The following is a 23,064-nucleotide window of genomic DNA, read 5'->3' on the forward strand; positions in this document are numbered from 1 at the left end:
AACAGGCTTTTCCACTGAACCTTCAAAGTATTGAAATGATTTACTAAGTCATTGATGCAAAAAAGCAAACATGTCCATGTGTACATGTGCTCTAGGGGATGGATCTTTATCAGCTGTCATTATGAATCTGTTTTTATTTATATGTTTAGCACCAATGGTGTGCTGAGCACTGCATAAAGCATGCTTATTGCCCTGAGCAAGAAATACAGGAATGGACTGCATTGCAGTCTTGTACAATGGAAACAAGATGGCTAGATCAACTGTTCAATTGTTTGGGTCCTCATGAGCAGTGCTCTAATAGAAGGAGTTTCTGCCACATTTTCTTTATAGCCCATTTGGCCATCTGAGATTGGTTTAAATGCTGATTTCTAGGTTGAATTTTCCTTGCCTTTTTTACCACTGTGTCTGATTTATCCCCTAATTCAGTTCATGAATAAGAGTGTAATCTCCAGTCCTGGGCAGCAAGGCTACTTCCCTGAGCCTACAGGACAAAGCAGGTTGGTTGTCACAGCACCATGGAGAGCTCTTAGTCTCCAACAAGGGCTGAGACTAGACTGAGGCCTTTTGAGGCTCTGCCTCCAGCACTCTTAGACTCTGCCCTAGTTTGGAGAACAAGAGACAACCCTCTGGCACTGGCCTTCCATCTGAAACACTGTGCTAGTGTTGGAGGCATTTGTGAAACACTTGATTCCTCAGGCCCAGGGGAAGGTGGCTGTGAAGGTCCTGACTTCGTTTCTATGTGCCCTGATGCTGTTGCATTGGTTCTGCAGACTCCTGCCTGCCAGCCTCAGGTTCAGTGGTCCCCTGATCACCAGAATTTGGTTCAGAGCCAGCTGATGACACTGTAGCTTCTGACTCAGTGTCCTGGTCACAATTGCATGGCAGGATGACAGGCTCAGGCATGTGCTGTCCATCTAAGGTTGTGTACTGAATATAGTTCAGACATTCAAGTATAGAAGAATGAGATTTTCTTCTTGAAGGAAGCCCCAGCTGCTAAAATATTGTGATGTGATACTTTAGGCCACAGAGGGCCATGGTTTGTTATTTAGTCTGGTTGTACTGGTTGTGGAGTCTTCATATGCTTTGGAAAAAGGACTACACAGCGAGAGGTGGATGCTTTTCACCTGGTTGGTACATAAGGTGCTCCCAGGGGGAAAAAACCATCTGTGTAGTTCCCCTAGGAGAATATGGGTAACCTGTCCCTCGCTCGACCTAAGTAAAGTCTCTATTCCTGGACTTTCTGGTGCTTTCTGAATATTTTTCATTATTTTATTAATCAGGTTTGTCATTGTGGCTTTTGTTTCTTCCTCTTCTTCTGGCCTGGTGTAGGAGTTATTTGCATTTAATTTTCCGTTTCAAGTCTCTGCCATGTTTTTTTCCCCCTTTCCTCCCCCTCTCTAAAAAATAATTTTGTTGTAGTAAAAAAGAAAAAGAAAAAAAGAAACCCTAGCAAAACAAGCCAGGAAGCAGAGGCAATTACAAAAAGAATGGCTGGACACTTAGGAAGCTTCCTAGAACCCTTAGAGATAGGAAGCTCTAGGCTGAATTATCCTAATTTTCTTTTTTATAAGAGCTATTGACAGTTATGAATGGACTGGTATCAAAAGGTGACGGATTCATACACACATAACCTTCCAAGTGACTGAGGTCTGGTGCAAACATAGTTTTACATGTGTTGTGAGCAAGGCTTCACTTGCATAGTTGTTTGTGCATGTGGTGCCCAAAGTACAATTCTCTTGGTCCGGTACAAACTTGGAGAAACATCTCTTCTGCATCTGTTTTGAAAAATAGGAAGACTGTTTGGTGTCCTTTAGCTTTACTTCGTTCCCTTTATTTTTAAGCTCCTTGCATTTTTGTCTGACTGAGTTGTATTATAGGGATGATGAGCTGTATATGTATATACTTGAGAGACAACTGAGCCGAACAGAGCCACTTTGTTTCCCACACTCCAAAAAACAGTGGTGGACCTTGGGGTCTCAAATTTCAGCAGCACCCTGTGTAACACCAAAATTCGGCATCCCCCCCCAACTCTCACCTTCCATTCTGCATCACAGTTGTGGCATCCCCTGTGATGTCTCTGAGGCTCTGTGCCCAGTGTGACTGAAGTGGTTGACTCCCCTAAATCTGCCTCTGCAAACAATATAAATTTACCCTTTTCACCTATTGCCATGTGCTGAAGGCATGTTTGCATTTCAAAAATTAGATTAGGAGAAGAAGAAGAGTTTGGATTTGATATCCCACTTTATCACTACCCAAAGCAGTCTCAAAGCGGCTAACATTCTCCTTTCCCTTCCTCCCCCACAACAAACACTCTGTGAGGTGAGTGGGGCTGAAAAAGAGTCAGTCCGTACATGTGGGGGACTACTTCAAAGTCAATAATAAAGATGATAATAATAATAATAATAATAATAATGTCACACAGAGGTCTTGCACAAGTACTCTTTCTCACTCTTGTGCAAGCCTTTGTCAGATAAATATTACCCTTTTGCTAGAACTGTGTGTGTGTGTCTCTGTGTGTGTGTGTGTGTTTTAAAAGAGAGATTGTCCCTCACCCTCAAAGCACAACCCACATTTTGCCTGTTATGAAACAGGATACCTAATGCTGTTAACATTTGCCTTTGTGCGCTTCCTCAGGATTTTTTTTGTTAAAGGTGCATGTGCAAAGGTACAGTAATGAATACATGTACCCAGAACAGAAAAAAAGCAGTGGATGGTAGTGGTTATTGATTGAGGGGAGGGGCTTCAAAGTTAAATCGCTACTGTGGATGGCAAGTGTAGGAATAGCAATAAATAGCAATAACTGGGAAAAACTTGGAATGTGTAGAAGCTAACGTGACAAACTCAACTATGAATGCTTTGTGTGCAATATAAGACTGCAACCTGGAAGCTGCCCAAGACTAGAATATTTCTTGTCTAATAGATGTTCATCCATTGTATGATATCACCTTGCTTCTTGTTAATTACTTATTACCTGGGGCTAAAATGACAACAACTATCTTACATAATTATACCCCTTTGAAGCTGTGGCTCACATTGATTGTATTTGTTTGTCGTGGAATTCAATACCTGTTGTAACAGCATTCCATCTGTTGTGAGACTTCCATAGAGCAATAGTTGATGATCATTTTAGTTATGGAGCATCCAGGGCAGCTAGAAGTGCAAGGCAGGTAAGTCATGAAAGGCCTGGAGAGTTATTGTAGGTAGGAGAAAGGATAACAACTCCTCTGCTTCTAATCTGTCTGGGACTTTTTTCAACAGTCCCTTCTCCCTTGCTTTCAAGAAATCATCCCATGCTGCTTATTCTTTGGCAGTGGTGAGAGAGGTGGGCAGGCCACCTCTCTAGGGCACATAAAGAATCTGCAACTTGATGGGAAAAATGGACCATAACCTCCAGATAATGAAGCAGCCTTGCTGCTTAATGGAGGAAGCACTGGGGAGTTTAGTGAACAGAACCTTCCAAACTTTAATATTATCTATGGAGAAAAACAGCTAACCCCAATTCTACACTCCAGGAATGTTTTTCACAAGGATAAATTCATTACTTTGTTATTCTAGGCAATAAAAAAAGATCAACTTCCAAAATGTTGATTTCCCACCCCTGTCTTCTCTGCACATATCCACCAATATCAGTTGTGGCAACTAGTCAACTTTCTGAGAATCATTGTCAGCAGGGGAAAGTACATCTGGCCCTGCCTGTCTTTCAACTCCTTAGAGAATCTGGAAGTACCCTTACTGTCTACTACACTGTAAACAACAGCTAACAAGCATAAATACCCATGTTTTTTTATCAGCAACATTCTTGCAAGCAGAATCCCAGGAACACAAACATACCACAATAAACATGCAAAGAATGCGATAAGTTTCATCTATGTGGCTCCCTTTTCCTTCCTTTCTCTCTCCCTCCTGGTTTTTCTCTGCTGGTTTTCAAGGTTTTATGGCAAGCCTTGATTACTCAATAGCCACTCACCATGGAATAGTAGGGGATGCATTTACTTCCCCTTGAATCTTTGCTAAGACAAACAGGAAAAAATGGGAGACAAGTGGATGAATGAGACATCTAGACTTACACTGTGTTTGTTTCCATCCAGCAAAAGGAGTTGGAAAGATAAAGGGGCTTGAAAAAGCATATGCATGATCCAGCCAAAGTAAATCACCTAAGTCCCACTAATTTCAGTGGAAAATATTTAAACGCATGCATATTATTCCAATGAAATCAACTATAGGACTTAACTTTGACTGTGTTTCATGATTTTGATTGGTTCCTACAAAAAGCCTGGAGTCCCCCCCTTACTGATTTGCAAAAGCAGAATAAAAAAATAAAAAGCAAAATAAAAGAAGACACTGGCAATGTTGCCACTGGAGAATTGGCCAAACCTGGATGTGGCCCCAGTGCTAAAGAAAACGGTTAGCTACCTTTGCTCAGGCAGTGCCCAGAAACAAATGCGTGCATGCTAGGTGTATGCTTGGGTTTTAGCACTGCAAAATCAAGTAAGTTCAAGTTCAAGTAAAGTAGCAGCCACATTCCAATAAAGCAAAGTCAGGAAAGCTGAGGTTAGGTTCCAATGAGACAAGTCCAAGCAAAACAGATAGGACACTGAATACCTCTGGTACAATATGATACAAGCAGACTAAAATATTATTTCAACCACAAGCCAACTCAGATGGAGTCTTAAATAGAGTCACAGCTTCATATGTATGGCTAGCTCCACCTGCAGAGGCAGAAGCCTGTTCCATTAAGGGTTAGAACAGGCTTCCCATCATCCCTGACCACTGGTCCTGCTAGCTAGGAATCATGGGAGTTGTAGGACAAAAACATCTGGAGGGCCAAGGTTGAGGAAACCTGGGTTAGAACCTGCTTTGGTAGCCATTGACTCCAGTGCATGGAGACTGTGGTTCTGCTGTGGCTTTGGGGTTGGAGTCTGAGAAAATGGGTGCAGTCTCCTCAGGTCAGAGTCATAGTAACATGGGCTTCTCTTCCAAGGCCATGGGGATGCCTGGGACAGGTTCTGTGGGGGAAATCCCTTTCCCAGTCTGATACTTCCTCTAAATCTTTGGCTTCATCCTCTGAAGATGGAAGGGTGGATAGGTCATCAGGAAAGGAACCAAGGTGGTGGGTGGGGAGAGCCTCTTATTCTATCACATTCTCTGCACTTGACACAACTTCCTTTGGAAGGAAACCATTGCAGGCAACAGCAAAAGGAGCTGATGGCAGAAAAGTTTGTCACTTTCTTTTGCTTCTCTTTCCCTGTGTTTTTTTTTAATCATTATCTTAGAAATACCTTTTTAAATGAAAAGTTAATGAGAATGATGTAAAGGCCACATTGAAAGAAGGTCCCTTAATTGGGAAGCTTGTATTCTATGTTTCAAGTGTCTCACAAAATTGGTGATGCATGCGGGGGAACTACAGGTCCAACAGCTTTTGAAACATTCCAGGGGTCTAGTGTGTTTCCCTTCCTTCCCCCTAAAATATGAAATATTTCAGGTTGTTTTACAAGCATCTGGACAATTCAATAAAATTGTCCCTGTGGAAATACTGTCACTGAGTTTCTGGAGGAAATGGATATTTAGAGTTTAAATTTGCAAAGGGAAGTGCATTGCATTGCTCAACCATCAAACCTACTTAACAGAATACCCTGCCTGGTCCATATTTCCAAAGAACAAGTGAGCCTGTAATGTATGTCTTGGGATTGTGAGTAAGAATGGATTATATATATATCAGACTTACTGCCTACCCATCTCCAGATTGCTCAGCAAGTTTCCAATGTAGGAGTTGACAAACACAGAAATTTTCAGTGCACAGAAGTGAAAGCAGGAATTCCAAGAATCAACATTAATAAAATCTGCTTCAATCTGATCCATCCCAGAGACTGGTTCATTCTTACCTCTCTCCATCCACATGCCTAGATGAGCAAAAAACAAACAAACCCCAAACTCAAAGCTTATTTATTTCTTATTTTACTTCATAAAATTTATTTACTGCTTGATTGTAGAAAACCTCAAAGTGGTTTACAAAACAGTAAGATTATTAATAAAAACAAATAAAACATTCAAAAAATTAAAACCAGCAATAAACTAAAAACACACCAGCATTCTAAATATGCGTAGACTTGTCTAAGCAAACATGTTTTTAGCAGGCCCCGAAAAGAGTACTGTGAAGGTACTTGCCTGATGTCACAGTGTAGGTGCTGTCACTCAAATATTGGTTTCTTACAAGTGCAAAATGGGTATAATTTGGCATCTGTAACAGTGCCAGTTCTGCAAGTTATGCAGATATAAGTGGCAGTGGCGTAGCGTGGGTTGTCAGCACCCGGGGCAAGGCAAGTAATTTGCGCCCCCTAACCCGTGGATTTGCCCTAACCCGTGGATTTGCGCCCGGTGCGGCCGGCCCCCCCTGCACCCCCCACGCTACGCCACTGATAAGTGGCTGAGTCGGCTGAGGCAATCCTGCAAGTAAACTAGTCCCAAGCTGTTAAGGGCTTTAATTACTAGTAGTAACTCCTTGAACTTGGCTCCGTAACAAATCAAGCAAAAAGCGAGCTGCGTAGAGAACCAAAGGCATGACTGGGTGAGCAGCATTGGAGACGTCTTATAGCCATGCTCACATATAGGTGGTGATTTCACAACAGCCCACCTCCAAATCCCAGAGAGGCTCAGCCAAGAAGATGAGGAAATTAAATCCTTTGAAGCTGAAGCGGAGGCTTAGTCCTTCAAGCAGAAAAGACTGTAGTGGGCCTGGGTAATTCTGTAGAATCTTATGCTGCAAGAGAGGGGACCTGCCAGGGAAAAAAGAGCCAACAGAAAGGGGGGGAAAGGGTTAGACAGAGCTTATGTAGCACAGTGGCTAAGTGCACAGAGGAATCAGCCAGTTAGTCCAAATCACACATACTCAGCTGTGAACTCATTAGATGGCTTAGGGAAGCTGTTATCTTACGTATTTATTGTTACTGAGACAATGTATGTGAAACACTTTGAATACTGTGTATGATTAGTGTCATGGATGTGTCAAGAGAAAATATTACTGGTTCACTAGTATTATATTTAATTCTGTAAAATATATCCTCAATGGGCACTATATCTACAATATATTTGTTTCATGAGAAATAGTAAGACTGATGGCTATTGGCAATAAGAGAGACAAAACAGGTCAGACATGGAAAACTTGTGGGAGGCAGGAGTTTTAAAGGCTAGCAGTTAGTGTGCTTACCTGCATCTCCATGCTCAAATTGTATATTTGTTCGAAAGGCTATTTTAAAATGCCACTGGTTTCAAAAACCCTTTCTTTACTGCTTTAGCCATAATTGTCATGATGGTCCTCAGTGCCTCGTGTGTGCAGTCCCAGTTTTATCTTAAAAGGAGTAGTCTCTCAGTCTCTAAGGCAGAGACCTCAGGTGGCAGATTTTGAATGCCATGAAAACAGGAGTGAACACATGCAAACAAAAACAACACAGCTGGAAGGGGAAATGTTGGGACAGGGGAGCCTTAGCAATGTATATGGGGGGGGGAAGGGGGATAAAAACAACCTCTTCAGGCAGAGTTTCCACCACCCGGGTGAGACAACTGAAACGGTCTGCTTTCATGTTCTTGCTAGCCTCAGCCCTGAACTTGAAGCAGGTCCTCAGATGTTGAACACAGTGGGCAGACAGATGGAAGGTAGAGACCATTTCAAACATTTGCTGTGTGATAAAACCTATTGGTGTCAACTTAAATATATATATTTATTTCATTCATTTTGGTATTGGTGTGCCTAGTGTCTAGGATGCCAGTATTACAATGGGGTTGTCCTTGTTATATTAAAACTGAATCCGGACAGTTGTGGAGAAGACATTTTTCTTTCGCTGTTTCAAATATTTATGGCCCCTTTGTACGTCTTGGTATTAAGCAGAATCAGAAACACTGTAGCAGAGTTGTCTGAAACTTTTACTCAACAGATTTCATCTTGCTTGGAAGAGCCCATGTAAAGCTACCATTGTAATGAGACTTTATGGGTCTTAATATTTATAGGCAGAGAAGAGACAGGACACGTCCTGTTCTGTGTATAGTCTTGCAATTTATATGTTGGCAGCAGTGTATGATGGGAGATGTGTTCTGAGGCTCACAAGTATGCTTAAGCTTTATAAATATGCTAAGTTCAAGCTGAAGTGAGGGAACAGTGTGGAATGTTTTGAGGCCAAATCTGACATGGGGGTTTGTAAGGAGGGGTAGTGAGCCCAGCCCGCCAGTGCTACTTGAGTGTGTTGTGAAAGCAGGCGTCTCTAACGGCATGTCATGACCCCCAGGCTTTCAGTGAAGCACCCTACTACAGTTAGTGAAAATTAAACGGTTACACATGCTCCAAATTTCAGAATAATGTTGTTCTACTAATATAAAGAGCCTCCACGAGGAGCACCGATGCTGGTGGTCCCAGAGCTTCGACACTGCCTTGCTGGCTCCCGCTCACTATTTTTCACAAACATAAATAACCATAATCCATATAAAACTGTCATATTGGTTCAGCACAGACGTCACCAAAGCCCTGGGCCTAATTCATCAAAGATTTAATGTTCAGCTGCACAAAGTTACTTTTTTATTTTTTTTTTTGGTGAGCAGATGCAGTTTCCCGGATTGTCCTGTCATCACCAATAACTTTCCACTGGAAAGATGCATCACATCAAGAGTTCCAAAATGCTAAGAAAGATGAATATTTGAAAACACAAGAATAAACAGTTATTGCTAGTTGTTTCTTAATGACATAAAGAAGAGGATTTTTGATGTTTTGGATATAACTGTGGATGGATTGCCATGCTGTTGGACATATTGCATGCCAAAATTGCTGGGGAAAAAATCTTAATAAATCAGGAGGGGAATTTGTGTGGACAACTGGCCCAGCAAAGCCACAAGGGGCTATTAATGGGAAATTACACCACTTAGGAGACATTATTATTATTATTATTATTATTATTATTATTACTATTATTATTTGCTTTAAGATGCTGTGTAGCCACCCTTATTTTTGCAGCTGAGAATCTCCTATCTAAGTTTGTGAACATCTCATTGTTCATTAATTGAGGGGGAGGTTGGTTCCTCAAGGAAAAGAAATTGTTTTTAACTTCTGTAACCATTCTAAACTGATACTTATATTTTCAAACCTGCACTCTTGGAACAAATGAATGAGGTTCTCCTGTGGTCATGAAAGTAGGCTGAAGTACCAAAATGGAGACCTTTATGTAAACAATGGACTATGTGGATATCTGTGTGGTATGCTTAAGCCAGTTGAACCCTTGTGTACCTCAATTTTTATCCTGTCAGGTAGTAGGTAGAGTTGGCACATTCAGGACAGTGTGGTCACACAAATACATTTTCTGCATAATCAGTAAATGTGGGCATTGGCAGCATTTTGTCTTTATCATCGTATTCCAGTAAACTCTGACCCACTGCTGGTTCAGTACTATGTTGCCCCCCCTCCAGTGGATAGTGAAGGTTATACTACTGGATTTAGACTAGGTAGACCCAGAATCAAATTGCTCTTCACTCCCACTCCCAGCCATAGTTACTATGACAGTCACTTCCTCAGTGATTTTTATTACTTTACTTGTATTACTCCATCAAATTTCAAAGTGAGAAAAACATTGACAGCTATGTGAGCTCCAGTGCATAGAGCCTTGCGGTATAATGGTCACTTACTTGGTACCTGGATGGGTGAAGGTTGAGACCTGACATGGCAGCTCTCCTGTCTTCCTAGGAGCCACACCTTTTTTTGTGGCCATTGGCCCCTTCCCCTGGCTGCCGCGGAGCCAGACCCAGTTTTGAATTCTGGCAACAAATGGTTGGTTGCTGATCCACACAAATCCATTACAGGTAAAATTATATATGGCAATATAATACCGCAACTAGATAGGAAATGGAGGGGACATAAATCTTGACTCTTCTGTTGCCATTTGAACCAGTTGAAGTCAAACTGTAAGACTATCTAGCCTCACTTTTGAGACACAGAATGTGTGGCAATTATTGTGTCCTCAATGCAGTTTCCATGTGTTCTATCCTGCCTCCAGTATCATATCAAGTCATATATCAACTTTTCTCCTTACAGCTTTTTGTTGGAGTCCCAGTTCTTAGAAAGCGTGGGACTTTCAAAGTAGAGGAAGAGATATCTGACGAAGTCCCTTCAGGCCTAGTGATGAATGGTGTGATTAAACAGGAGCTTTCAGGCCAGAAAAATGCACCCAGTGAAAATTCAGAAGTGTTCCTCAAGGACTGTGTTTGCAGTGAAGTGAGAGACTTGACCCTTCAGTCATGTACCCAAGGCCCTACATTTGCTGAGAGCAAGAATGGTGAGTCCTTTTCCTAAGAGATCAGAGAGAAAGAGATAAGATGCTCTGAATATGGCAGCAAGGTGCATACATAAATGCAAAAGTATGGTGCTACTTTGGCGTATGGTGAGATACCTACCTTTCTGATAAAAAAACTTTAAAACTGCAAGTTGTGAGGAAAGAAGTGACTCATAAATCCTGACTCTGTCTTCATGGGGCTGCCCTTGAAAAGTATCTGTTGGTCCCAAGTAATGTTGTCAGAATATTGTCTGGGACAGGTCAGTCAAGGAAATCATTATGTACCTGTGTGATCTGCATTTTCTGTCACTTTGCTTCTGGGCTCATTTCATGATAGAGTTTTTTTGCTTTAAAGGTCCTAAGCACCTTGCTGCCTTTTTTATTGATTAATTTTATTGGATGGTTTCTGTTAGCATTTTAATGGTTTTGATTAGTTTTTTTTTATTGTTTACTGCAATGCATGATCATAGAATCTTTCCCCACATAAGCCAACCTGGACTCTTTTTGTGTGCCCCCTCCATGAAAGGCTCAGAGGGGGGTAACACAAGAACAAGCCTTTTCTGTGCTGGCTCCTCATTTGTGGAATGCTCTCCCTAGGGAGGCTTGCTTGGCACCTTCATTACATTTTTTAGGTGACAGAAAATGTTCCTCTATAACCAGACCTTGGGCTGATTGAACATTCTATGGCCTTTTTCTATGTTTGTGGGATGGAGTTATTGATTTGTGTTTGTTTTATTATGTATTTTGTGTTCTCATTTTGTATTTTTATGTTGTGAACCACCTGTGATCTTCGGATGAAGGGAATAATAATAGTAGTAGTAGTAGTAGTAGTAGTAGTAGTAGTAGTAGTAGTAGCAGCAACCACTGTGGTGTGCTTGCAAGAAGATAGAGTATACATTATATTTAATAAAATAAAATTGCATGTTATGTATGGACCATGCGCTAGATTGAGATGAAAGTAAGTGTAACTGCATAAGCGTACACTAGAGTTCAGAGGATTCAGTGTAATTATTCTTGAAAGTGAGCAGGAGTGATAACCTTCACTCACTGGGATGGCATACGTTAAGGGTATTCATGCTGCTGGCAACATAATAGTCTTTGTAATGGAAAGGTTAAGAAGTACTAGTCAGTTCTGCACCATTTTGATTGCATAAGCTAGCAGATTTTTGAATTTACCTAAATATTTCAAGGACACATCCTACCTTGTGTTTGCCTTTTGTTTTCCCAGGGCAGTTTTTAAAGAAGCTAAGTTAGGAATTTGTGGCCTTGGATGTGGAAAATCCAGGTTCATATCTGGAGTCTGCTGTAGGTCATTTTGGCTGCAATCCTAGGCACACTGACCTGGAAGTAAGCCTGACTGAACCCATTGCAGAAGGTCCCAGGTTCAATCTCTGACATACCCACATCAGGCTAGGTGAGACCCTTGCCTGAAACCCTGGAAGTGTAGACAATCCTGAGCTAGGTGGTCCAATAGTATAAAGCAGCATCCTATGTTTCTCAATAGGACTCAATAGGAGTCACTTCTAAGTAGAATCATATAGAAATGATTTTTTTCTTAAGTTATAAGAGTGGCATAGTTGTTCTGCTCCATGTTCCTGCTCTTTTCCATGCCAATCCATTAATGGTGGGATGGAGTACAGTGTGTGTGTGTGTGTGTGTGTGTGTGTGTGTGTGTGTGTGATGGTGTCTTTCCACTGTCTTTTTGCTTGATCTGCCTCACAGGGCTGTTGTGATTCTAAACTGCCTCTTGAGCTACTTAGGCAAAAGAGAGGATACAAATGTGGTGAAACAGACTCCCTCCAACTACATATTCCCTGACCCACTTGAATGAAAGACAAGAAATTGTAAGTGTCCATCTGGTTTGAGTTTAAAGTAATGTGCAGAAAAGGTTGCATGTTTTCAAGGACCTTGTGCCTAAGTAGTAGATTGTACCACAGTTTATTACACAAATTGAGCTTTTTATTGCTCAGCTTTGTTGATCTGCCAGTTGGGATAAAGAACACAACGTACCCCATGGTCCCTATCAGGGAAAATTAGAAAGCATTCAGTTCTGCTTAAACTATGAAGTATCAGGGAAAGTTGTAATTAAATCCAGAGAGCGAGTGCCAGACATGCTGGTGTCTTTAAATCAATAACTATTTTGGAAAAGTCTTGTAAGTTAATCAATTGGAAAATGACAAAGATGTGTGAGTCCAAAACACCAGCAAATTACAGTTCTGAAAAGGTGCACGAGGACTGAATCTTAGTAGGTTTTGAGAGTAAACCTGGACCCCACTAAGGCTTTCTCCATAGGCAAGCAGCCTCTGTGACATGCATGTGTTTCAATTTAAATCTTTATTGCGCTCGGAGTGTGCTTATTAAATGATTATCTTGTCCCAAGATCATTTTAGCCTTTGTTCCACATAACCAGGTAGTAGGTGTATGTGTAGGGAGATTTTCTGCATTAGGTTTGGAGCTCAGATCAAATAAATACTGCAAACAATGTATTGAACTCAGGTGACAACTAATCCCCTGATGAGATATTGTCCCGTGGCTTGAACTTTGCAGCCGGGACTTTAATGCCACTTAAATCAGAATGTAAGAACTGAAAGAATTCCAGGAATGTGGTGATATAAATTGTATTTTTAGAGCTGTGAATGACTTGTGAGAGCGAAACAGCACGGTGACTAAAGATAGCACAAGTCAGTTTTTCCATGATTTATCACAAGAACTTTCACCCTAAGTAAAAGTCATTTAATGTTGTGATAGCAGCACACACAGGCTGGCAGGATTTCAAACCAAGTCATTCATTGCATATTTTGTCACAAGAAAATGTTTCCATAACATACTAGAACTCCAAACTGCATTTCATCTGCATACAAGTGCCACTTGAGAGCATTGCCTAGAAACATCAACGAAGCATGAGGTAAATGGTTTGTAATACTCTAGTGGCCACAGTCTCTTAAAAAATAAAATAAAATCTACAGAGTCATTCCCCTTCATGGTCCTAAAATACATCCCTCGGCTAGTTTTCAATACAATCAGTTAAAGATCTTGCGTCCTGCCATGGGTCAGCTTGATTCTAAGTCAGAGATCTGATGGCTCAAGTTACTGCACAAGAGAGATGTTGCCTCCGAAGCATCTACCAGGATCAACCTATGAAAAGCCTGAGGAAGGGCCATAGCTTAGGGGAAAGACCATAGACCATTTGTTTTGCATGCAGAAAGTCTCAGTTTAAAACTCTAGCATCTCCAGGTAAGTTAGGAAAAGATTCCCTGCCTGAAGCCCTGGAGAGCTGCTGCCAGTCTGTGTAGACAGTACTGAACTGGATGGACCATTGGGCTGACTCAGTATAAGGGAGCATCCTATGTTCCTATGCTAGGTCAAATCATGCAGTGTCTTGCACGTAACAGCGGACGTTTAGCATGCAGCTGAATCTTCCCGTAAGGAATAAGCCCCACTGACTTCAAGGCATTCAACTAAATTTTATTCAGAGTAGACCAATATAAAGTAATGGTGCTAACCTAGGCATGTTCATTAATTTCAGAGGTAAAACTTAGTTGAATACTACCCAAAGGATTTGCTTCTCAAAATAAATGGTTAAGTGGTTTAATACGCCCTATAAATCTGGATCCAATCCAATGTTATTGAAGGGTTTGCAGTTGCTTGCTTGGATCGATGGAGGATAGCAAGGGCTAAGTGTGTGTTGAAACAAACACAAAGGTAAAATTTACATCCATTGCTCTGCTACTTTTGCCTCTGGCCCTTCCCACCATTGAGCCGTGGCCCTTGGAAGGCTGTCCAAGGCTTATGAAGCTAGCTTATTCCAATAAACCATAGTCAAGACACAAAAACTACATTTTAGTGTTCAGACTTAGGACTAAACCATGGTTAATTGAAAATGAATGTGAAACAAAAGCTTCTCTCTGTTCCTCATGGTTGAGCCACGAGGATGAGGGGAGCACACAAGCCGAAGGTTGTGCATGAAATGCTAAACCATCATTTCATAGTTTAGCATTGCATCTGAACCCAGGTCATTGTGATTCCTATAGGACAACAGTCTGACATGACAAATCTTTAGAGCAATCCAGGTCAGTCATCTGAATCAACCCTTCTTTGGATAGAGAATAAAATGAGGATGAGAGAAGAAACAGTTTATTCTTACAGGGTCCATGTCTCAGAAGCCAGGCTGGGCTGCTGACTTCTGTGCTATGACTAAACACACTAGAGGAGAACAAGTCCTTTGTGGATCAGAGGTCTGTGTCAGGGACTGTGAATGGCTATTGTTAGCTGCGTAGTGACAGCCCTGAAGCCCAAGGTGACTGAGGATTTGCGACAGTTAGAGCAATTCTAACCCCTTCCCCAAGACTCTTTATATGAATACGACTAATGTAGCCTCTTTCCCCACCACTTAAGAGCCCTGCACATGTTGCACTGCTGTGCTTGCAAACCGCCAAAGCAGCTTTCTGAAAGGCTTGTGGTTACTAAAAGGATGTTAATAAAGCGGGAAGAATCATAATAATAGCGCAAACATGACAGATTCCTTCCTGATGGACGCACACATCCCATAAACATAATTGTCACTGCAGGGTTCTTGCCAGAATTCCTGAAGGTGTTTTCAAGTGAACTGCAGTCTTACTGCTAAGGCTTTTGGGGGTTGGTGAGCAACACTCATCTGTTTGCAATTGAAGACCAGTTTGCATGAGGTGGCTGTTAGGTCAGTCGCTCCTTCTCTTGGAATAGAAATAATGGCATCCTCTTCATACAAATAGCACAAGTGCTTAATTTCTAAAATGAGAGGTGCTTTAGCATCATACTCTTGGGCTGTCATTCTGCTTGTGTGCATGTGGGTGCCCTTGTGGCTCCAGTGAGGAAAATAAGACACACTTTGTATGCTCAGAAACACTGTGTTTAATTATTACACTGCAGATGTCAGGAGTCAGGACTGAACTCTGGCATTGAAAATGGATTCTGAAAATGGATTCAGATCTGGTCGTGGATATCTCCTTCTCTTAACCCTTCGCCTCTCCCCTCCAGTGTTAGAGCTTTGGTATAATCTTTGGAAATGCACTTTATTTTATATTATATTTGCTACTGCGAACTCTGGATTAAATTATTGTTCCCAATATGCTAGAAAGCACAGCCCTAACCATATACTGTAGAAGTTCTGTAGTCCAATAACATGAAAATATGCCATGAAGGGTATCCCTGCTATCTTTGGTGTTTTCTGCTCTGCTTTTAATTCTCCACACATCTTCAATCTGCAATCCTATACACACACACAGGTGTAAGCTCCATTGGATACAATGGTCTGACTTCTGAGCAAAAATGCATAAGATCGCTCTGCAAGCAGATATGTTATATGACACAGAGGAGTTATGACTGTTTCCTCAAAAGTACAACGGTACTGACAACTTGTCATACGTTAAGAGAAGAACTGTTGTTTTTTTATTTAGAGCAATATATAAAACTGCTTATTTAAAATTCTAAACAGTGTGCTTAAAGCAATATAAAACAATTCTCAATAATATGGAGATAAAATTGGCAAAACAAGTATACGTAACAAAATTATTGCACTGCTGTTTCTGAATTACAGTAGGTTTCACATATAATGGTGGTAGAGATTAAAGCACAATTTGTTTCAGTTGCTTTGTAGGTTTGTATGCCTGGCACAGCACCAAAGGCGATATGTATGATATATATATAAACCAGTGGGGTGGTCACTCAGTGAAGTTCAGCAAAATATTACACCTGCCCTTTTATTTTTCATTGGTTTGTGTCAGGATCTAGGCTTCCAGCTGACTTGAACATTTAGGGCAAAAGTGGATATCCTGTGGTCCTCCAGATGTTGTTGGACTCAAATGCCCACTCAGCCCCATCCAGCATGCCCAGTGCTCAGGGATGATGGGAGTTGTAGACCAACAACATTTGGAGGGTCATAGGTAAGCCACATCTGACTGAGGGGACCTGAGGCAGAAAGTCAATCCATGCTTTCCCACTGAGTTGTGTCCAGAGTGAGGAATTGCAGAAAGATAAACCTCATTTGAAAGATTTGCCTGAGTAAACATTTATTAAACAAGTCAGCCTCACGATGACTAACTGGCAACCCCTAGACCTTCTAAAGATTTAAGTTGATCAAACCCTGGTCCTTTGGTCTGAGCTACTAAATGGACTAGGTGTGCAGCTTTCCTTATGCTGTGGGCATACCTGCCTTACAGACCCTCCAAGTGTCCCTGATTTAGAGAAGCCATTCCGGTTTCTGATTTGATCCCAGAATGTCCCACTTTTCTTGAGGATGTCCCTATTTTCAATGGAGAAATGTTGGAGGGTATGGAGTTATCCCCCCCCCCAAGCCATCTGAAGGCAATCCTGTATAGGGAAGGTTTTTTAAAAATGTTTAATGTTTTATTATTATTTTTATATATGTTGGAAGCTGGGGCAACCCAGTAAGATGTGTGGGGTATAAATAGTAAAATTTTCATTATGGAACGGTACGTCCCTATTTTCATCGGAGAAATGTTGGACCCTTATCCACATTGGGTCATTAAACCTTGTTTCAAAGAGAAGTCATAGCATCACAAGGTTGTGTGCAAAAGGTTCCAGGTTTAGTCCGTGGTATCTCCACTTAAAAGAAGCAGTAGTAGGTGATGGCAGAGTCACTGTGACACCAGGGAACAACTACCAGTCAAAGTAAACAGTAGTAAGTTGGATGGAAAAATCGTTTGACCAGTTAAGGAGCTTCCTATGTTCCTATGCCTCTCTTGCTCTTCCTCACTTCCTTCCTTTTGCATTATGGAACTTATTGTTGCCACAAGCTTCTTTCCCATGCTGGCTCCAATACGCTTTTGACCACCAAGTCTACATTCAGTTTTCCTTATTTGGTAAAGAATCTAAAAGTGGTCTGATCCCACCAGGTACCACTATGCAATATTGAGGCAGGTGCAAACAAATGGGAACCGGATTCCTCCATACCTGCCCAGCTTCGTGCACACTTTCTCTGAAGCACCGTAAGACCACTATTAAGAAGAAGCTCCAGCCAACCTAGCAGTTCGAAAGCATGTCAAAACTGTCTGCAGACAAACATCGGCTTCCTCGGCCAGTAAAGCGAGATGAGCGCTGCAACCCCAGAGTTGTTCGCGACTGGACTTAACTGTCAGGGGTCCTTTACCTTTATTGTGCTAAGTATGGCAAGGCAGCCCAGGCAAAGAAGCCAGGAGATTAAAACTTCATCTCTTTTTAGTAGCTGCAAGGCGTTTAGCCCATTGCATCTAAGCACATTTAGCAACTCTGTTCTCTTTTGCCTTGCTATTCCATTTTGTCCCTGCAGACTTTGAAATGCGCCTTTGGCTTTTTCCTGATCAGAGTGCTCTTCTCCCTTAGTCTCGCTCTTATAGATGGGACGCATTCCTTTGCGCTCCTAATAATCGCAAATCAAGCAAACTGGGCCAAAACGAGTGTGCCTCTACTATCGAATGTCAAAATATGATCAAGCCTGGCAAGCCTTCGGCAGAGCATTAAAAATAGCTTACTAAGTTACACTGTGAAAATCACTAATATAACAAGACTTGTGTGTCTGATCCCATTAATGGGGGAAAGCTAATATGGTGATTTCATGCAATACTGATGGAAATCAATAAAAGGATATTTTGGGGGGAAGAAAGCATGCAATTCTATTATTTAAGGCATTTTGTACAAAAAGTTAGAAAATAACATTTAACTTGCATGTCTCTTGTCCAACTCAATAAAAGTTATTTTGCATTGTTAAGGCTTTTGCTCCAGTTAAACTAGAATGAGACTACAGAGCAGTTCGGTTTCTGGGCTCACCCTTCTCAGTCATGCAGAATAGCCAATTCCAAAGAGATTGGGGGGGGGGGGATCTCTAGTGCATTTTGCTATGACTTCTGATTAGTACAGTTGGGCCCAATGGATTTATGTTGTATAGATTAGAACATGGAGCCTGGCTTTTGGGTGAGGATATGGGTGTTTACAGCTTTCTATGGTTATTTTCTGCTAAGAGAGGAATTAGCATTTGTTTTCTTGCTAACATTTGTGAAAATTTTCCAATATTGCTGAATATCATGCTTCATCAGTAGAAGAGTCCTTAGACTAAAATCTGACATATGAAGGAAGCAGAAGGGCAGGAGTAGTAAAGGGCATACTGTGTATAAAAATTTTCCATATTCTGTGTCAAGAAAACTCAAACTCTACAAATAGAATGAATTATGCTAGTGAACTATTTTGTTCTAGGCTTGCTTTGAGTTTTGTTTCATTTTAGTATTGCATGATCTCTTTTGCTTCCAAAATCAGTTTTCAGATAACATTCACAGGGACTCAATGAGAAGGTGAAAAGAAGGTTTGAGAATTGGAGCTGGAGTGGTACTGGGACAGAAACTTGGAGCTTTGGTTTGGAATAATGAGCTCCCATTGCTCGGTCCCTGCTCCTGCCAACCTAGCAGTTCGAAAGCACGTCAAAATGCAAGTAGATAAATAAGTACCACTCTGGCAGGAAGATAAATGGCGTTTCCGTGCGCTGCTCTGGTTTGCCAGAAGCAGCTTAGTCGTGCTGGCCACATGACTGGGAAGCTGTCTGAGGACAAATGCCAGCTCCCTCGGCCAGTAAAGTGAGATGAGCGCCACAAACCCAGAGTCATCCGCAACTGGACTTAATGGCCAGGGGTCCTTTTACCTTTTTTTAAGAGGCTAAACAGTGCATCAAGGTGCATCTCCTGACTAGTAGATGCATGCCCAGATCTCATCTGGCTTTTAAAAATTCACACCTATGGCTTCCATATTCTCAAGCTTATTCTGCAACCTTGAGGGCTGGGAACTTGCTTTTTAAAATAAAGGTGAAAGTTCTGAACCTTGTACCAATTTTCTGTTTGCTTAGTAAACTGGCAGATGTGCTGAGTACACATGGCCCTGGGAATAATATGCTTAGAAGCTTGGGAAGATGCTAGAATGCCTATTGCTTATCACCTATCAATGATATGCATATGTGATCTCCCTATCACAAATACTCCAGTCATTATCTCATGCATTTCCTTTCGCCCTTTCCACATCACAAATACGCCCAATGGTTCCTGTTGCTCAGTTTCCAGTGGCATTGCCTTACAGTTTTACTACCAACACAAGTCAACCATCTAGGTGGCAGATAGACAGCATAATAATGTGCTGTGAATAATGTGCACTTAACAGTACAGTGGTCTGAACTGATGTTCTTCTGGTCTTTTGAAAGAGTGTGTGCAGGTAGGATTTAAACTACTGCAGAACTATAAAGCCCTAAATGTCTAGGACCCAGCACACTTCCTTCTGTGAAGCATAATGAGTCACTTCCTTCTGTGACGCATAATGAGATTGGGATCAGTTCTCTCTGTTCAGGAAATAAGATATTTGGGAACAGCATCTATGGCATGCCCTCCCAAGTGACACCTTTCAGTCTTTGTCTTTGCACAGTTTTAGGATATTGCTGCTGAAGCTTTCATAATCAGCCTGTCATTTGACAATCAGGGGACTTCATACATTAACAATGCTAAGACACCAATCTGGCTCTTATTTTACTGTTTTAGTGTAACTGTTTCATTCTGTTGGACAATGTGTTAACTGTTAACTTTTCTTCCTTTCTTGGGTGCAATGAGGCAGTAAAATGTAGCCAATTTTATCCCCACAGAAGACAGATACATAAATGAACCCTTTTTAAAAAGAAATTTTCATTTTACACCTCAAGAAGGAAAAAAAGAACTATGTAGAGTTAAAGCCTCGAGATAGATAGATAGATATAGATAGATGATAGATAGATAGATGATAGATAGATAGATAGATAGATAGATAGATGATAGATAGATAGATGATAGATAGATAGATAGATAGATGATAGATAGCATAATGAATCAAATCTCTGTCTGAGGTGGAATTGAATGCACCGTCCTTACTGAGCACCTCATTTTAGAAAGATGGGGTGAAGTTGCTTCCTTGTTGCAGCTCTTCCTCATACATCTATCTTGGCTTTAATCATTGACACAAGCGGCGATGAGGACTTGTAGGTTTTTAATTCTCCAGCAGATCAACCTTCCGCCGAGTGATCTAGCTCCAACCCACTGGAGTAAGAGATGGGCACAAAGCTATCTGATTCTAGCAGAACAAAACAAATATTCTGGCCCTGCAATCTTCTGACCATATATAGACTTAACTAGCCTTTTGGAAGATATGGCTGATATCTGTGATCAGTACAAAGCAATTAGTTATGAAATGTCTGTGCCGCCAAAGGGTGGTTTATAAGGATACTTTTTTTAAACCATCTTTCCCCCTTTGTGTGCTTGCATGTACATATTTCAGCTCATGGGGACCCTATTATTGCCACTGAATGCTGGGTCATTGTAACCGAGAAGTGCTTAGTAACAATTGAATCTGGGCAGCAAGAACCAAATTGAGTAATTCTCAAATTGGAAATTGTTGAGAGAGAAATGTGAATGTAGTTATTGGGTGCTACTCTCATGGCTGTAGGAATTTCTGCAATAAAAGTGCTGATTGTACCCATTTTAAAGGGAACAGGTTATATATATCCCTGTACATTGAGCATCCTGATTTGCTTAAACAAATTTTCTGCACATTTAGATTATATATGGTCTTTTGTTTTGATTTGTGTGGGGGACATTTATATGGCAATGAGTCTCTGTTCTACATTAATTCAGATTTGCTTGTGTGGTGTCTATACGTCTTCTGGTTGGTCTTTCATTTATCCCACACAGTTCATTTCCCCATCACTTTCCAAACCTCAAAAAAAAAACAGATTGCTTTTTAAAATAGATTTGTTGTTCAAGGTGATGGGACTGTTTAATCTATTTTAATGGTACAAACCTAAAGTTCTGATATGCACTTGAATCCCTTTCACAAAATTGTGACAGTCTGGAGGTACCCTATGTTTTTCACATTGCAATAGGATGTTGAGCAGTTTAAATACCACCCTATTCTCTGCTATACCCAATTTTGCAGAGATAAAAGAGTCAGATGTTCCAATTGGAATTTTGTAAGTTTCAGTATTTTATTAAAGTGTCTAATTCTGTAGCTATCAATATTTTATTAACTTTATGCATTTTAAAATAGTCGCTTGATCCTTCCAGGGCCCTATGTTTGTTTTTGTTGTTGTTGAGGAACCCATTGTTTCCACATAAACGGCACAATAACTCTCTGGAAGGTGAATTCAGAGGAGGGTCACAAGAGAAAAGAATTGAATTAGATAGAAAGTGAAAGCAAAGCCTCCAGGGTCAACATGCACTTTAATCTGTTACTAAGAATAACCTGTTAGTATAATATGCACAGCCTAAAAGCGAGAAGGCAATCAAACAAGTGTAAACTAATATAGTGAGCTATTGGTATAGGAGCATGTAAATTGGAAACAGGTGTTGAGTGACTGAGAGCAAGCATGTGATGACAGGGTGCTCTGAATCAAGACAGAGGGTTTCTTTGCTGAGCATCTTGTTTTGCAGTTACTCTTAGTTTTGTTTGCTACAGTTAAAATAAATAAAAGCCAAACATGAATCAAACATGAGCTGGGATCCTAATGCTACATTAAAAAATTGTTTTGCTTTGGAAACTGCTCTTTGGGGTAACTGGAGCCTTGTTCTTCTGCCTACACTATCCTGTAGTAGATAAATTTAAAGTTGTACTGTGTGTGGATTTGGAGTGAGTCCCAGGAGCAGAGCCAATAGCAAACATCTAGCATTAGGGACATGTCCACTCTGTAAGCTTATCCTCTGACGGATGTTCTTGCAGGCTGGATCTGGCCAGTGAATGCCAGAAAGTGATGGTGTGGACAGTTTACAAGTTGCTTGCCAGGAAATGACCGGTGAGAGTAGATCATTTTCAAATGGGTTGGTGGACTCTGCAGACAGAGGATATCTTTTAGAGAACAGCATGGAAGTGTCCGTTCAATATGTTTATTCTAAATCACTGTCTGCTACTCTATTTACACTTTCCCTAATGGCTTTGGAGCTCCTAGCAGAGAGTGTAGATTGTTAACTCAATATTTGTGCATACAGTCACTGATGCACTGATATATAGTCACTTGGGGCTAAAGGAGACCTTGTCTCCCTATAAATGCTTGCAACCATGTACAGATGCCAAAGTGTAAAATACATGTGTAAAATACATCTGCGCTGCATTAGTTATGAAGGTGCATCAGTTATGGTTCAAGAACATCTTTTCTCTTTGAAATGTAAGGCAGCTAGAGTGGGGACCCATCCCACTAGTGCCCCCTGCCCCTCATGGTACAGGGTGATGGGGCACAGGTAGGAGAGGCCACTTGCCCTGAGCCCATCAGACTCCCTGCCAGCCTCTGAGTCGCATCCTGAGGCCAGCTGAAGCTAGAACATATTCAGGTGAGGAAAAGGGAACCCTATCTATCAATCCCTAGCAACAAAGAAGTAACATATGGACCACAGACAAAGCCTTTATTGATTAGTATCCAAGATGGAGTAGATACTGAAAGAGAAGGACATGTGTGAGGATGCCAGCTGGTCACCCAAGCTGGGCTACTGGGCCTTGCTCAGCAGCTCAAGGTGTAGCAGGTGCAATGTGCATTGTGGACCAGCTCCACATTAAGTACTTTCCCCCTCTACATAACTGTCATAAAGCTTGTCAGGATACAGGCGCCTGTCTGGAGCTAAGTAGGTTAATGAAGAAAAGCTTTTCTCTTTGACTGCCCTTGTCCTGTCCACGACTCCTTCCCATTTCGGTTGTTTTGCTGTGTTAGCAGGGCTTCTTCTGAATTCTATATCCCTGCAAA

At 41.2% G+C, this 23,064-nt stretch overlaps 1 protein-coding gene across 3 annotated transcripts in view; it reads left to right on the top strand.

The window, feature by feature from the left end:
- Positions 1–23,064, top strand: part of MYOCD (myocardin) — a 215,121-nt gene that overhangs the window by 114,644 nt on the left and 77,413 nt on the right. The window contains exon 3 of one of the 3 annotated variants that reach the window (XM_083597693.1): positions 10,067–10,307. The exons of 1 other annotated variant lie outside the window; for it this stretch is intronic. In XM_083597693.1, coding sequence (XP_083453819.1) covers positions 10,154–10,307 — 154 coding nt within the window. In that variant the 5' untranslated portion in view covers positions 10,067–10,153. Of the gene's footprint in view, positions 1–10,066; positions 10,308–23,064 lie in introns of those variants that run through there. One more of the 3 variants, XM_083597695.1, reaches the window with a different exon arrangement.

The sequence above is a fragment of the Podarcis filfolensis genome, assembly GCF_964270895.1.
Source record: "Podarcis filfolensis genome assembly, chromosome: 2".
Lineage (NCBI taxonomy): Eukaryota > Metazoa > Chordata > Lepidosauria > Squamata > Lacertidae > Podarcis > Podarcis filfolensis.